This window comes from Abramis brama (genome assembly GCF_963993115.1).
Source record: "Abramis brama genome assembly, chromosome: 4".
In the NCBI taxonomy this organism is placed as follows: Eukaryota; Metazoa; Chordata; class Actinopteri; order Cypriniformes; family Leuciscidae; genus Abramis; species Abramis brama.
The window spans coordinates 4,487,677-4,502,229 of NC_139966.1; the positions used below are offsets into that span (position 1 = coordinate 4,487,677).

Here is a 14,553-nt window from a genome sequence, read left to right on the forward strand (position 1 = left end):
GATCTCTTAGAAGAGGAATGAAGAGAATTTTATTTTTTTTAATCTCCAAATATATGTAATTTTCTTGTATCATTATCTATTTATTTAAATGATATGTGCCTTGCTTAATACTCATTTATCTGCATTTACCAATGCCATTGTAGATGTATATTCTGTTTTTGTTACGTTCTTGGTCTTCAATAAATAATAAATAATAAAATAAAATAAAAAAACACAGAAGATCCTGATGACGCGAGGTGAGAGGCGTCATGACGTCACACAGACGCGCTGACGGCGGCTCCCAGCATGCAGTGCGCGAGCGAAGATGGCGGAAGGCGGCGCGGCGGATGTGGAGACGCAGAGAGCAGAGATCGCGACGTTCCTGAAGACGCCGCTGCGCAGAGCAGACACCTGGTGAGACGCGCTGGAGAACACGCGCTGCTGAGTCGCGTCAGACAGCGTCAGTGCGTCAAACACTCGCACTCATACAGCAACTCATACAGCACGAGCTGTCATCAGAGATCACGTGAACATTCATCATCACAGCAGCGTGAACCAGCAGACACACACGAGATGATCGCTCAGTCACCGTGTTTCTGTCAGAGTACCTCAGTCACCGCAGTGAGAGCGCTCTGTGTGTGTGTGTGTGTGTGTGTGTGTGTTTCAGTCAGAGTACCTCAGTCACCGCAGTGACAGCGCTCTCTCTCTCTGTGTGTGTGTGTGTTGATGTGACTCGCGTGCAGGTGAGCTGATGACGTCACTTCCGCTGTCTCCCGCAGGTACCTGGTGGACAGTCACTGGTTCAAGCAGTGGAAGAAGTATGTGGGCTTCGACAGCTGGGACAAGTACCAGATGGGCGAGCAGAGCGTGTACCCGGGACCGGTGGACAACCGCGGGCTGCTCAAAGGTGCGGGTCACAGGGGGGGTCATAGGTCACAGTAGGGGTGTAACCTTCACAAAACTCACGGTGCGGTTTCGATACAGCAAAAAGAAAGAAATGCCAGAGAAATGTCCTTGATTTTTACACACAAAAAAATGTATTTATTAAAACTAGATCTTTTGAACAATGGTGTGGTGTCGTCTTAGTAGGGTTGGGTATCGCTTGGGTTTTTTTTTCGATACCGGTGCCAAATCAATACTTTTAAAAAAAAAGAGCCTCAAAACGATGGTGAATGACATTAAAGAACGTCTTTATTGGAAAAATAAAATAAAACATTCTTAAAATTGAATATATTCAAATTTTAAAGTAAATATATAAATATAAGTAGTCTAAATACAAAACACAACACATTTACATGACAAATTCACAATAAAACCTAAGCCACCTAACCCAAATACAGTAATCTAACACTAACACTGTAATAACAGCAGAGTCTGTGTTCTCGGTACGCCACAGACCAGCTGTAAAGGTCAGCAAGTGTTTCCACATGTTCTCTGGCCAATACGAGCCCTCTCCTGACTCACTGCACGTCCTGCTCACGGTGAGCACTATCCTAGAGCTCATCCCCTTAGATGCCGTGACACTAAACCCCTCGGGGAAGAAGAACGCTGTCATGTTTACGGCTGAGACAGTGAGCTCATCAGATCAGCTGAAGGCTGGATTTCAGGAGTACCTGAGGTTCACGGCTCTATTGTTGCAGTAAACCTGCACAACGCTCTTGAATGATTAGTTTATTAGATGTACGCCAGTCTGATATTGAACGGACATCGACTTCACATTTTCACCCTAAACACGACGCGGAACAACACAAACTGTGATTGGTTGCGTTACATGTCAGTCAGTCCTTGGCTGATATTTTTATGCTTAAATGTAAGTGAATGTGTTTTGTCATTTAAGAAACCTTTATAATGATCATGATTCATGCTAGTTGATCTATAACGCACATTGGACACATGTGATATTGTAGTAGTTCTAAACAAAGGTTTGTTTTATTTCAGTTTTATTTCAGTTTGCTAGGCTCCAGATTAACATTTAAGGGCGGCAATTTTATTCATAATGTCGAAATAATAATTCAAAAGCAAAACGATTAAAAAATAAATATTTGTGATTGGAAATGGCAGCCGCTGCTAGGGGTGGAGCGGGTCGCAGTTGACCGTGATCCGTGCGGACGCATGTGACCCTCGGTTCGGCACGCATGTGACCCTCGGTTCGGCACGCATGTGACCCCCGCGGATTAACTGATAGATTTAACCAAGGGTGAGAGTTTAGCATTTGGACGTGTAATGTCTTGCCAAGTTATACGTTCACACAATTTTAAATGTAGAGGAAGCGGTGAAAATCAGGATTCGCACGTGCACACAGCCACACACACACACTCGCAGCGCGCAGAGAGGAGAGGTGTGTGTGTTTCACTCAGCGCTCGAACACCGAATTGATTCGCCTTTTGCGTTTCCTTGCCCTTGAACCACCACATACACACTAAATACCGTCTAAATACCTATTCATCTCTACTTGTGCTTTGTGTGTTTGTTATTTTATTACTGACTGTTCTCTTGTTTTAAATATTGTGTGAACTTTATCAGTCAGGCTTTTTGTTTTTTTGCTGATCTCGGAAAATGATCCGATCCATGGCTCAAAAACCATAAATGATCCGTACCGTGATTCTTGTGATTCTCGCTCCACCACTACCAGCTACTGGTTACAGTGGTAATTTAATGTTGTTTTTATTTTTTCTTACACCTTGAAACTTTTAGTTTTATAAATGGGGACTATCTTTGAAGGTTGAACAAAAAAAATGTTTTTGATCATCATATTAAAAATAACATTTAAATAATAGTTTTGAAGTGCTGGGAAAAGATGTGTAGTACTGGTAAGCGTGTATATATATATATATATATATATATATATATATATATATATATATATATATATATATATATATATATATATATATTCAATGGCTTTCTTCACTGGATCTCCAGCGCTGTGTAGATCGGCTCGCACTGTCTATTACTGGTCCAAACTGATAAACGGTCCGTGAAGCACAAACGAGTAGCGCAGTTTCGTTACACTTTCATTACGTTTACCATGTGATGTTGGGCAGTGTTGTGGTGGTCGTGCCTATATCAAATTTTGGTCGCACTGGCAGGACAACTGGTCCAACGAATCGTTTGATTTGTGATGCGTACTGAACCGAAAGCCTCGTACCGAACGGTTCAATACGAATACGTGTATCGTTACAGTCCTAGGTCACAGGGGTCACCGGGGTCACAGGGGTCTCTAAAGCGCCTCTGCTCTGTGCCGTCTGCAGATGGGGACGCGCTGGGCATCAGGGAGCACCTGATCGATGAGCTGGACTATATCCTGCTGCCGGCCGAGGGCTGGAGCCGCCTGGTGAGCTGGTACGACCTGACAGAGGGACAGGAGCCCATCGCACGCAAGGTACACACACACACACACACACACACACACACACCAGAGACTCTGACACTGAACTCTAGAGCAGTGGAGACGCGTTCTCTGGAGTGACGAATCACGCTTCTCTGTCTGACTGCATTGTGCCCAGTGTAAAGTTTGGTGGAGGGGGGGTTATGGTGTGGGGTTGTTTGGTGGAGGCATACCTAGACATCTTGGACAATTTCATGATCCCAACTTTGGGAAGAGTTTGGGGATGTTCCTGTTCCAGCATGACTGCGCTCCCGTGCACAGAGCAGGACCATAAAGACATGGATGAGGAGTGTGGTGTGGAGGAACTGGACTCCTGCACAGAGTCCTGAGCTCAACCCGAGAGAACAGCTTTGGGATGAACTAGAGCGAGACTGAGAGCTTCTCGTCCAACATCAGAGCCGGACCTCACTAATGCACTTCTAGAAGAAATGGTCAAATACCCCCATAAACACACTCCCTAACCTTGAGGAAAGCCTTCCCAGAAGAGCTGAAGCTGTTATTGCTGCAAAGGGTGGAGCAACTCCATATTAAACCCTACGCATTGTAGGATGGGATGTCATTGAAGTTGACAGGCAGACGTCCCAAAACTTTTGGCACTATAGGGCCCTATCATACACTCGTGCAATGCAGCGCCAGGCGCGACGCAAGTGTTTCTTTCTAGTTTCAGCCCGACGCAGTTTTCATTTTCACGTCCGACGCCACGTTGTTTAAATAGCAAATGCATTTGCACCTATTTGTGTGCATTGTTAGCGCGTTGCTATTTTGAAGTGACTGAAATAGACTGAGCCATTGACCAACTGATACCTGTTAGTAATGTGTGCCTATAGGCGGATCCACAACACACACACACACTCTGCTTATTACACACAGGGACACGCAGCAACACACAAACATGACAAAAAAATGTAAAATAAAAGGATTACAATGTAAAAGATTATTATTGTGTACATAAAGATATGGTGAATCCGGCTTGTCCCGTAGATGGTCTGCTAGCGCTTTAGCCTCGCGCACGAGCAGATCCGTTTGCGCTCTGGAGACGCTTCGGTCTTTCCACTATCAAATTCCGTCATGTAAATAGCGAATCCGTCATGGCACGAGCACAACTGGCTTTTAAAGGGAATGGGAGATGAGACTCTGATTGTTTTTTTCACGTTACGCCAAAAACACACTCATTACTCATTAAGAGATTTGGGACAACCCTTTTAGACCATGCGCCGGGAGGGCCGACCATTTTCCTCATCGATGAACTAGCTAAAGTGGACTCAGACACTCTCTAAGTGAACTTGCGCCGTGTGCTTAGATCCGTAAAATAGGGCCCTTAGTGTGTGTGTCTAGATGAGTGGTTATGGCAAGGAATCACACGCTGGTGACCGTAGTGGTGAATGTTAGTGGTGAAGCGTGTGTCAGTGGCCAGATCTACTGAAGAGCAGCAGTGAGTCGCTCTGACTCAGATCAGCGGGTGATGATGGTGTCCCGCGCACCCCCCCCACCCCCCCACCCCCCCATCTACATGAGGGTGTCGGGTGGCTCTGAGCTATTTCTGTGCTGACCGGAGCAGCGCATGACCGCCACACAGAAGCATGGACTCCAGCATGCAGCAGGTTCGGACGCTTCTCTCTCTCCTGGGCTTTGGGGAAGAGGTTCGCGCGGGTCCAGAGACGGCCGGGCGAGGGCAGAGAGGGGGTATCCGGGTGAAGGAAGGAGCGGGCGTCCTGATAAAGAGGAGAGCGTGGGGCTTTCCTGCGGCGCTTCAGGCCGGACGGAATAAATAGTCTGGAATCCTTCAGCTGTTGTGCCTCAGCTGCTGCTAAAATAAGCCTTTCTCCGGCCGCCTCGATCAACACACTGACCAAAACCTCGGATCTAGCGCTCTTTTCTCATCTTCTTCCTCAGTCTTTCTGTCTTAGCATACCAGCACAAATATCTAAACCTTCTTAAATTAAGATACGTTTACTGGAGAAGCAAAATGAAGCGAGTTTGTGCTTAAAACAAGATCAAATATCTGCCAATGGAGTCTGCCAAATAAACCTGTTTTCTCTTTGAATTAAGTTGATTTTTTCTGACCTCATTGGGAAATATTTTATCTTGTTTTAAGTACAAACTCACTTCATTTTCATACTTTTTTCAAGAAATCAAGACTTAATATCTTCAATCATTTGTGCTTAAAACAAGATCAAATATCTGCCAGTGGGGTCAGAAAAACAAACATGTTTTCTCTTCTAATTAAGTTGATTTTTTTCTGACCTCATTGGCAGATATTTGATCTTGTTTTAAGCACAAACTCACTTCATTTCCATACTTTTTTTTTTTTTAAGAAAACAAGATTTAATATCTTCAATCATTTTGTTTCTTCAGTAAATGTATCTTGATTTAAGAATGTTTAGATATTTGTTCTGCAAAACAAGACAGAAACATAATTTCTGAAGAAGAACATGATTGTTAACAGTGTGAGAAGATGAATCTGAGTTCAGCGCACAAGTCAGCCTTATTTCCGCAGGGTTAGATCATTTCAAAGCAGCTTCACGGGGATAATCAGGAAAATAACAGAATCAGTGATGCAAACTTCATTAGTTCAGCAGTAGAGCAGCTCTACAGAAGACGATAGAGTCATTATTGAGATCAAGCTGATCATATTAGCAGTGCAGCCGAGTCTTTGATGTGACGGATGGCTATTGTCTCTTGTGTCTGTTGATGGTGTGTGTGTTTGTTCCTCAGGTGGTGGAGCAGGGCATGTTCGTCAAACACTGTAAGGTGGAAGTCTACCTCACCGAGCTCAAGCTGTGTGAAGATGGCAACATGGACAACATCGTCACCAGGAGGTTCAGTAAAGCAGACACTATAGGTACTGAATAACACCAGTCTGAGATCCAGTCTAGACTCCTCCTGAACCACTAACACCAGTCTGATTTCAGCCAATCACTAGCACACATGACACTTCACAGGAGGTTCAGTAGAGCAGACACTATAGGTACTGAATAACACTAGTCTGAGATCAGTCTAGACTCCTCCTGAACCACTAACACCAGTCTGATTTCAGCCAATCACTAGCACACATGACACTTCACAGGAGGTTCAGTAAAGCAGACACTATAGGTACTGAATAACACTAGTCTGAGATCCAGCCTATTATGATCATTCTGTCATTAATTATTCACCTTCATGTCGTTCCAAACCCGTAAGACTTTTGTTCATCTCTCAAAAAGTTAATCAGTACTCAAATGAAGATATTTTAATGATATCTTAGAGCTTTCTGTCCCTCTGTTGACAGCTACGCAACCGACTCTTTGATGCTCAAAAAGTTAATGAGGAGATCGTAAAACTAATACATGTGATTTGACCAGTTGAGTCCAAATTTTCTGCAGAGACTCGATCGCCTTATATGATGAGGGCAATTCCACGCAAAACTGTCACATCCATAACGCCAACACAATGCCGTTGTATTTAGTTGGCGTTATGGATGTGACAGTTTTGCGCGGAATTGCCCATGAACGGATTGAATTAAGGCTTTTATTCACATCTAAACATTGACATACATCATCAGAGCACATCAAAGATGATGTAAATAAAATCCATTGTGCCTGTTTGAGAAATGTGTATGATCTCTTTATGAATGTTGGTAGTTGTGTGGACAGGAATCTCTTCATCTGTGTTTCTGAAGATGAGCCTTGCAGTGTTTCAGGTTTGGACTGAGATGAGGGCGGATGACAGAATTATGATTTCTGGCTGAACTAACCCACTCTTTGAATCGTGGTTGAGATCTGCACACATCTGTCCCGACAGACACCATCGAGCAAGAGATGCGAAAGCTTTTCAGTATTCCCGATGAGAAGGAAACCCGGCTGTGGAACAAGTACATGAGCAACACGTTTGAGCCGCTGAACAAGCCGGACAGCACTATCCAGGACGCCGGACTCTACCAGGGACAGGTGTGGCGCTGCTTCATAGGCCTTGCATAGACCTTCTCACAGGACGTCATTGTTTTCACAGTGATGAGAATGAGGTCTTTGACTCGGCCATTTTCCTCTGTCTGTCTGCAGGTTCTCGTTATCGAACAGAAGAATGAAGACGGCACGTGGCCTCGCGGCTCTACGGCGCTCAAGTGAGTCAGTGTGACGAATGGATTGTCACATGGATCATCAGATGCTTTGACACACTGGCTTGTTTGCTTTCTCGATCTCCTTGACCTCTTCCCGACGGTTGGCATCATTTCCTATAACTCATGCTCTTCTTGTCTTTTGAAGGTCATCTGGTGCTTCCTCTCTCTCTGCTTTACCAAAGATCTGCCCTTCATCTCTCGCAAACAATCATAACAGCAGCTTCAGCGGCCGCAAGTAAGCCTGCAGGGGGCGGGGCTAAGAGGAGGGGCTTATGTGGGCAGGGCTCGGCGGGGGTTATTGGTGGGCGGGGCTTGGGTAGGGCATTTATTGGTGGGCGGGGCTAAGAAGAGGGGCTTATGTGTGCAGGGCTCGGCGGTGGTTATTGGTGGGCGGGGCTAAGAAGAGGGGCTTATGTGTGCAGGGCTCGGCGGTGGTTATTGGTGGGCGGGGTTGGGGAGGGCGTTATTGGTGGGCGGGGCTAAGAAGAGGGGCTTATGTGTGCAGGGCTCGGCGGTGGTTATTGGTGGGCGGGGCTTGGGGAGGGCGTTATTGGTGGGCGGGGCTAAGAAGAGGGGCTTATGTGTGCAGGGCTCGGCGGTGGTTATTGGTGGGCGGGGCTTGGGGAGGGCGTTATTGGTGGGTGGGGCTAAGAAGAGGGGCTGATGTGGGCAGGGCTCGGCGGTGGTTATTGGTGGGCGGGGCTTGGGCAGGGCATTATTGGTGGGGGGGGGCTAGGGCAGGGGATTATGAATGAATTTGGCTAATGGAACACTCCCAGTGTCATGGAAAACCTTCCCGTTTTCTCCATTTCTCTCTTCAGCATCTGATTGTCTTGCATCTTTTGGGTCATTATCATGTGGAAAACATCCACTTACAGCTCTGCTCCAGTTTTCTCACAGATGGCCTCACGTTCTCCTCAAAGACTCGTTGGTGTATTCACTGTGTTGTAGATTTTCGTAGTTGTTGTTGTGATAGCGTGTCGTTACTAGACTCCAGCTGCTCGAACACAACGAAGTTATGGCATTTGGCAGCATGTTAGTCTTTCTATCAGAAGTCCAAACAAGTGTTATAATGAACATAAGAACAAGTTACATGTGTAAATCTTGAAACTTTTAGTTTTATAAATGGGGACAATCTTTGAAGGATGAACAAAAATGTTGAAAATAACATTTAAAGACTATTTAAGACTATTTCTGTCACAGTACTATGGCTAGTGTTACTACATTAAATCCATGGTGAATGTTGCTGATTTGTGGCCTTCTATAACTTACTAACTTGCGCTGTCTATTACTGGTCCGAACTAATAAACGGTCCGTGAAGCACAAACGAGTAGCGCAGTTTCGTTACGCTTTCATTATGTTTGCCTTTTGATGCCGGGCAAAGTTGTGGTCGTGCCTATATCAAATTTTGGTCGCACCGGCAGGACAGCGGTCGAAAAATGTCTGGATCCCTGCAAGGTGTGCCCTTCCTCTTCAGTTGGTGCGCTTGTTTTTACTGTTAGACCCATGGTGTGGAGTTAATGTCATTAGTTAGATAGTCCATCTGAGGGGTTGGTGAACAGTGATCTCCGCCTCTGGAGAGCGTGTGCTTTACGCTGCTCTCCCTGCATGTGTTGAGCTGTGTCTGCATGATCATCTGCTGAATCACTGCTGCTATAACCCTGTTGGGCTTCTCACTCACATGCACGTGTGTGTGTGTCCGCCCGCAGCATGAAGAACAGCTACGGCCTGTACAGCAGCAGCAGCTACGAGCACTCGGATCAGGGCCGGCGCGCGGAGAAACCCGGCCTCAGCGGCCTCTCCAACCTGGGAAACACTTGCTTCATGAACTCGGCCACACAGGTACAGGAACACAACCTTCCCTCCACCTATAATCCCTGATCTAACTACAGCCTGCGCAGAGAGAGATGAGTTCAGTGTGTGTGTGTGTGTGTGTCGTAGTGCCTGAGTAACGTCCCTCCTCTGACCGAGTACTTCCTGAAGGACAAGTTCCAGGAGGAGCTGAACGAGGACAATCCTCTGGGCATGAAGGGTGAGGTCGCCAAGGCCTACGCCGAGCTCATCAAGCAGCTGTGGTCGGGGAAACACAGCTATGTCACGCCAAGACCCTTCAAGGTAAAGGCCAGGAGGAGTTGCTCTGACATCCACCCATACAGACGCTCATCCGTGTGTCTCAGTGGCTGCGTTTACATGCAACCAAATAATCCGCATTGGTGGCTCATGTACAGTACTGTGCAAAAGTCTTAGCATTAATAATGAGTTACTACCCCCCCCCCCCCCCCCCCCCCAAAAAAAAAAATGGTTTTAAGTCAGTTATTTCTAGTTTACATTTCCAAACATTCTTTTTGCCATTTGTAATAATCCAGTGAGATTTGTGTATGCACAAGGAGTCTGACAACAGCCGGTCTGATCTGATCTCACCATCATCGAGTCCGTCTGTGATTACATGAAGAAACAGAAGAAACTGAGACAGACTAAATCCAGAAGAACTGCGGGAACATCTCCGAGACGCTTGAAGAAACCTTCCTGCAAAGCTTCCTGAAGAACTATGCGCAAGTGTACCTGGACAAAAGCCGCTTTAAACGCAAAGGATCGTTACACCATATATTGATTTGAATTAGTTAATAGAAGTTAAATCATAAATAAATTCAATTTGTGATTTTATTTTTGAAAGCATTCTCACTTTACAGCATTTTAACACAAGTGCCAGTGCTTTTCACAGTACTGTAGCTTTGCAGGAAGGTTTCTTCAAGCGTCTCGGAGACGTTCCCGCAGTTCTTCTGGATTTAGTCTGTCTCAGTTTCTTCTGTTTCTTCATGTAATCACAGACGGACTCGATGATGGTGAGATCAGATCATACCGGCACCATGTATTTTCATGTATTATGATGTGAACGTTTCCACCTCTCTTCCTGACGGCCCGTTGGGCTGTTAAACGTTGAAGCACGTGTGGTTGGGTTGTTGCTGAAGTCAGTGTGTTTGTGTGTCTAGACTCTGGTGGGCCGGTTTGCGCCTCAGTTCTCGGGGTACCAGCAGCAGGACTCTCACGAGCTGCTGGCCTTCCTGCTCGACGGGCTTCACGAGGACCTGAACCGCATCCGCAAGAAGCCCTACATCCAGCTGAAGGACGCCGACACACGACCCGACAAGGTCCATCACACACACACACACACACAAGAGTTCAGAGATACGCCAAACACACGCTCTCAAGGTCACAGCACAGAGAAGCAGAAGTACATCTCACAAGTTATCATGGAGAATTGTTTGTGTAGTGTTTAGTGTTTTGGTCTTTTGCTCCACCAATTAGCATCTTTCTTTGGAAATTTTAACTGTGATTTTTATATATCTACATGTCTGAAATGCATAACTTAGACAGTTAGAGACCTCTGATAACAGATCACTCTAAATTGTAATGTGGACTCATGTATTTTCTGTAAAGCTGCTTTGAAACGATGTGCATTGTGAAAAGCGCTATACAAATAAATGTGAATTGAACTCATTTGAATTGAAATCACAAAGTCCTAAAGTGTTGACAGTCTAATTTTTAAAGACATTTTCTCTGACACAAATACTGAATCTGATTTGTGTCATATTAATACAAAAAATTCACAGTTTTAACTGTATCTTTGATCTTCGCTTTTCAGTTGATTCTTAGTCGTCTCCATTTAGTTTGTCAAATTTATGAAGGTAATATAAATTACATCATGTGTGTGGGGGGGATGGGGGGGTAAAGGTCAAATGCTAATCTTAGCTTAAATCGTCCCGTGGTCTAAAAACATTGTGAATTCGTGTGTAAAATTAATTTGCCTGAAAAGCAGTGAAATCACAAAGAGGTAAAAGCTTGAGAAACAGTTTTTCCTTCACTTAGCTATATCTATATCTCAGTTTTAACCTGAAGGTTTGATGTTGAAACCTCCCTGCCTCACGTACCTCATATGAGCGATACGTGTGTGTGTGTGTGTGTGTGTGTGAATGAGACGGCTGATGGTGTGTGTGACTCGATCTCCTGCAGGTGGTTGCAGAGGAGGCCTGGCAGAACCACATCAAGAGGAACGACTCCATCATCGTGGACATCTTCCACGGCCTGTTCAAGTCCACGCTAGTGTGTCCCGTGTGCGCCAAGGTCTCGGTGACCTTCGACCCCTTCTGCTACCTGACGCTGCCCCTGCCCATGAAGAAGGAGCGCACACTGGAGGTGTATCTGGTGTGGCTCGACGCCCTTGCCAAACCCACGCAGGTACCGTCCGTCAGCACAGATCTTGTGTTGCGCTGAAACGTGATGAGATATAAATCATTAAAAGACGGTAAAACGCAACAAACGTTCATCTCTTTTACTTTCGTTTTCAACAACGTACATCCCTTCAGAGAAAAGCAAGGAGAACATGCCTAGAGCATCTTCTAGTGGCCATTATATAAAACACAAAGAGATTGCTTTATATCTTAACAGTTTTAACTAAAAATATACACAAGTTTAACAGAAATTATTCTGATAAGAGTGTTTTCCAACAGTGATGTAATGAGACAGTGATCATTTAAGTTTGAAGGGAGTAAAGCCTATGTTTAGGCTGTTAAAGAAATGTAATTTTGCCAAAGAAGAACTTTTATTTTAAATAAATGTTCATTTAAAAGCAGCCAGTGTGATATGTTGTCATATCATCATGCTTAACACTGAGAATGGGAATAATTGTAATGTGATGATCAGGTACAGATATCTAAATCAGAGAACATCTTTTGAAATTCCACAAATTTTGACAAAAAAACACATTTTGAAGTCTCAAAGTGCACCAGATTACTGAATTTATCTTTAAAATGTTCAAAACCTTCTTACGGGAGAGCATGACCCCTGACCCCCCTAGCAGGACCAAGGTCAGCCAACACAGTTTCACAATATCCTTTGGGAAACACAGTATGTGATAGTGTCCTCAAAATAACAATCTACTTACCTTATTGTTAAAATACCTAAAATATGCACTTGTAAAAAGTGTTTTCTTCAACCATGACCAGGATTTTCCCACCTCCGCCTTATTTATTTATTTATTTATTTATATTTTTAAAACAGGAAAAGATTAAGGACAATCGGGGCTGGCTCAGTATAAAACTGATTTCCTCTGCAGAACATAAAAACCACATACACAACAAAGCTCACACACTAGACAGCTAGAGACAACAACAGACACACAAACCAAGATATTGGGCAACAGGAGGGGCTATAGAGCCGTCTCAATGGTCACAGATATACCTGTCCATTAAATGGCGAGCAAATGTTATTTTAAATAGTCTTCTTGATGTGATCTCATTCCAGGTTTTAGTGAGCAGTGAGCACATGAAAAAAAGATCTCTGTCCATAACAGTTTCTAAAAGCCGGTAAAGGCAAAAGTCCATTTGTAAAAGATCTCGTAGTGCGCTCAGACCTTGAGCTAAGTTTCGGAACCAATTCGGTTAGAGCAGTTACAGTGTGTCCATTTGAGATTTGATAAAACAAGTTTATCCCATGGCTTATTTTATAGTTCTGAAATGTCAAGGCATTACACAAAGATAGTGCAGTACAGTGGTGAGTCCAGCCTGGAAGCCTGACATGGATCTTATGAGCTCTATTATAAAGTCTTATTACTGGTTCAATAATCTCATTTGTTGTTAATGACCAAACAGGTAAACAATACGACAAAGTGGACAGAATGATGGCATGAAGATAGGTTTTTTAAACAGAAAGCAACAAATATGGTCTAATTTTGCTATAAACATATAACTTTTGGTTTAACTTTCTGGTTAGGGTTTGAACATGTTCTTGATAAGTAAGATGTGAGTCAAGATAGACTCCCAAATACTTATATGCTGATACAATTGAAAGCGTTTGATTAGAAAAAGTGATAGGATTGGATATGGATAGATGTCTCCTAGATGAATAAAAATACATGCATTGTGTTTTCTTGACACATTAAGTGTTAAATGATTATCTTGCAGCCAGTTATGTAAATGCTGCAGATCTGTGTTAAGTTTGTAATTGATTGTGTCGATATTAGAATCAGAAAGAAAAATAACAGTGTCATCAGCATATAGCAAAGAACTAGAAAAATTAAGAACACAAGGAAGATCATTAATATACATGAGGAAAAGTAAAGGACCTAAAATACTGCCCTGTGGAACGCCCATAGAACACACTCGTGGCTGCGATGTTACTGTGCCGAATCTTACAGTCTGAGATCTGTCACTTAAATATGATGTAAACATATCTATTGCGGAAGATGACAAATGAAAAGAAAGAAGTTTGTTTAACAGAATTTGATGATTGACTATCAAAAGCTTTCTGAAAATCTATGAATTAGGGATGCAAATTATCGATTAATTCATTAATCATTAATTGATTGACCTTATCGATCGATTAACGATTAACTGATAAGCGGCTATTTTCCTGAGAATGTAAATTTCTCACCGTATCAATAGTGTCTTTAACATAAAAAGCAAAATATTGCTTATAGGCTACTGAATAAAAATGCATGTTATATTGCTCAGTTGATGTTTTATTGTAACAGTTGGGATACGGTACAGATAATGGCATTTATGTTGTTTAACAAAATAAATTATCTACAGAAAATTAAAATACATAAAAAATAATTGTGCACTGGCTCACCTGTTGCATGTGAAACATTAAGCAACATAAAATAAATTTTAAATAAAAATCTACATGGGTAGGCTTAGCCTACAATATTAAGCCTACATATAATAATCTATCTGGTAAACTACTTGAATATAAAACTTGAAACATTAGCAGCAGCAGCACTTATAATCCCCCTTGGTCTGAGAAAGGTAACAGTAAGATTACTAGACCTGGAAACTTCAAATATAGAACTGAACACAACTTAAATCATCCCTGAGGAAGGTGACAGTAAAATTAGAGGGCGTCCCTCGTTTACACTGTCAGTGAAATGTGACCAAATTCCGATTTTTTGCTCGCATGTGACACAGATCCGATGTGTTCTATGACAGTGTAAACAGGGAAAAGATATCGAGATCGGTTTCAGGCCTCGTTCATATGTGGAAATAAATCGGATATGTGCCAATGCGACTGTCTGAGGCATTAGGCAACGACTCCG

General features: G+C 43.5%; 1 protein-coding gene across 7 annotated transcripts in view; it reads left to right on the forward strand.

Moving 5' to 3' along the window:
• Positions 1–273: 273 nt before the first annotated feature.
• Positions 274–14,553, forward strand: part of usp15 (ubiquitin specific peptidase 15) — a 29,851-nt gene continuing 15,571 nt past the window's right edge. For 2 of the 7 annotated variants that reach the window (XM_084110695.1, XM_084110696.1), the window contains exons 1-11: positions 274–393; positions 759–886; positions 3,231–3,361; positions 6,083–6,209; positions 7,148–7,293; positions 7,405–7,466; positions 7,609–7,698; positions 9,173–9,305; positions 9,405–9,578; positions 10,454–10,612; positions 11,475–11,699. In XM_084110695.1, the coding sequence (XP_083966821.1) occupies positions 305–393; positions 759–886; positions 3,231–3,361; positions 6,083–6,209; positions 7,148–7,293; positions 7,405–7,466; positions 7,609–7,698; positions 9,173–9,305; positions 9,405–9,578; positions 10,454–10,612; positions 11,475–11,699 (1,464 nt within the window). In that variant the 5' untranslated portion in view covers positions 274–304. Of the gene's footprint in view, positions 394–758; positions 887–3,230; positions 3,362–4,865; positions 4,969–6,082; positions 6,210–7,147; positions 7,294–7,404; positions 7,564–7,608; positions 7,699–9,172; positions 9,306–9,404; positions 9,579–10,453; positions 10,613–11,474; positions 11,700–14,553 lie in introns of those variants that run through there. The other 5 variants (XM_084110697.1, XM_084110698.1, XM_084110699.1 and 2 more) reach the window with 3 other exon arrangements.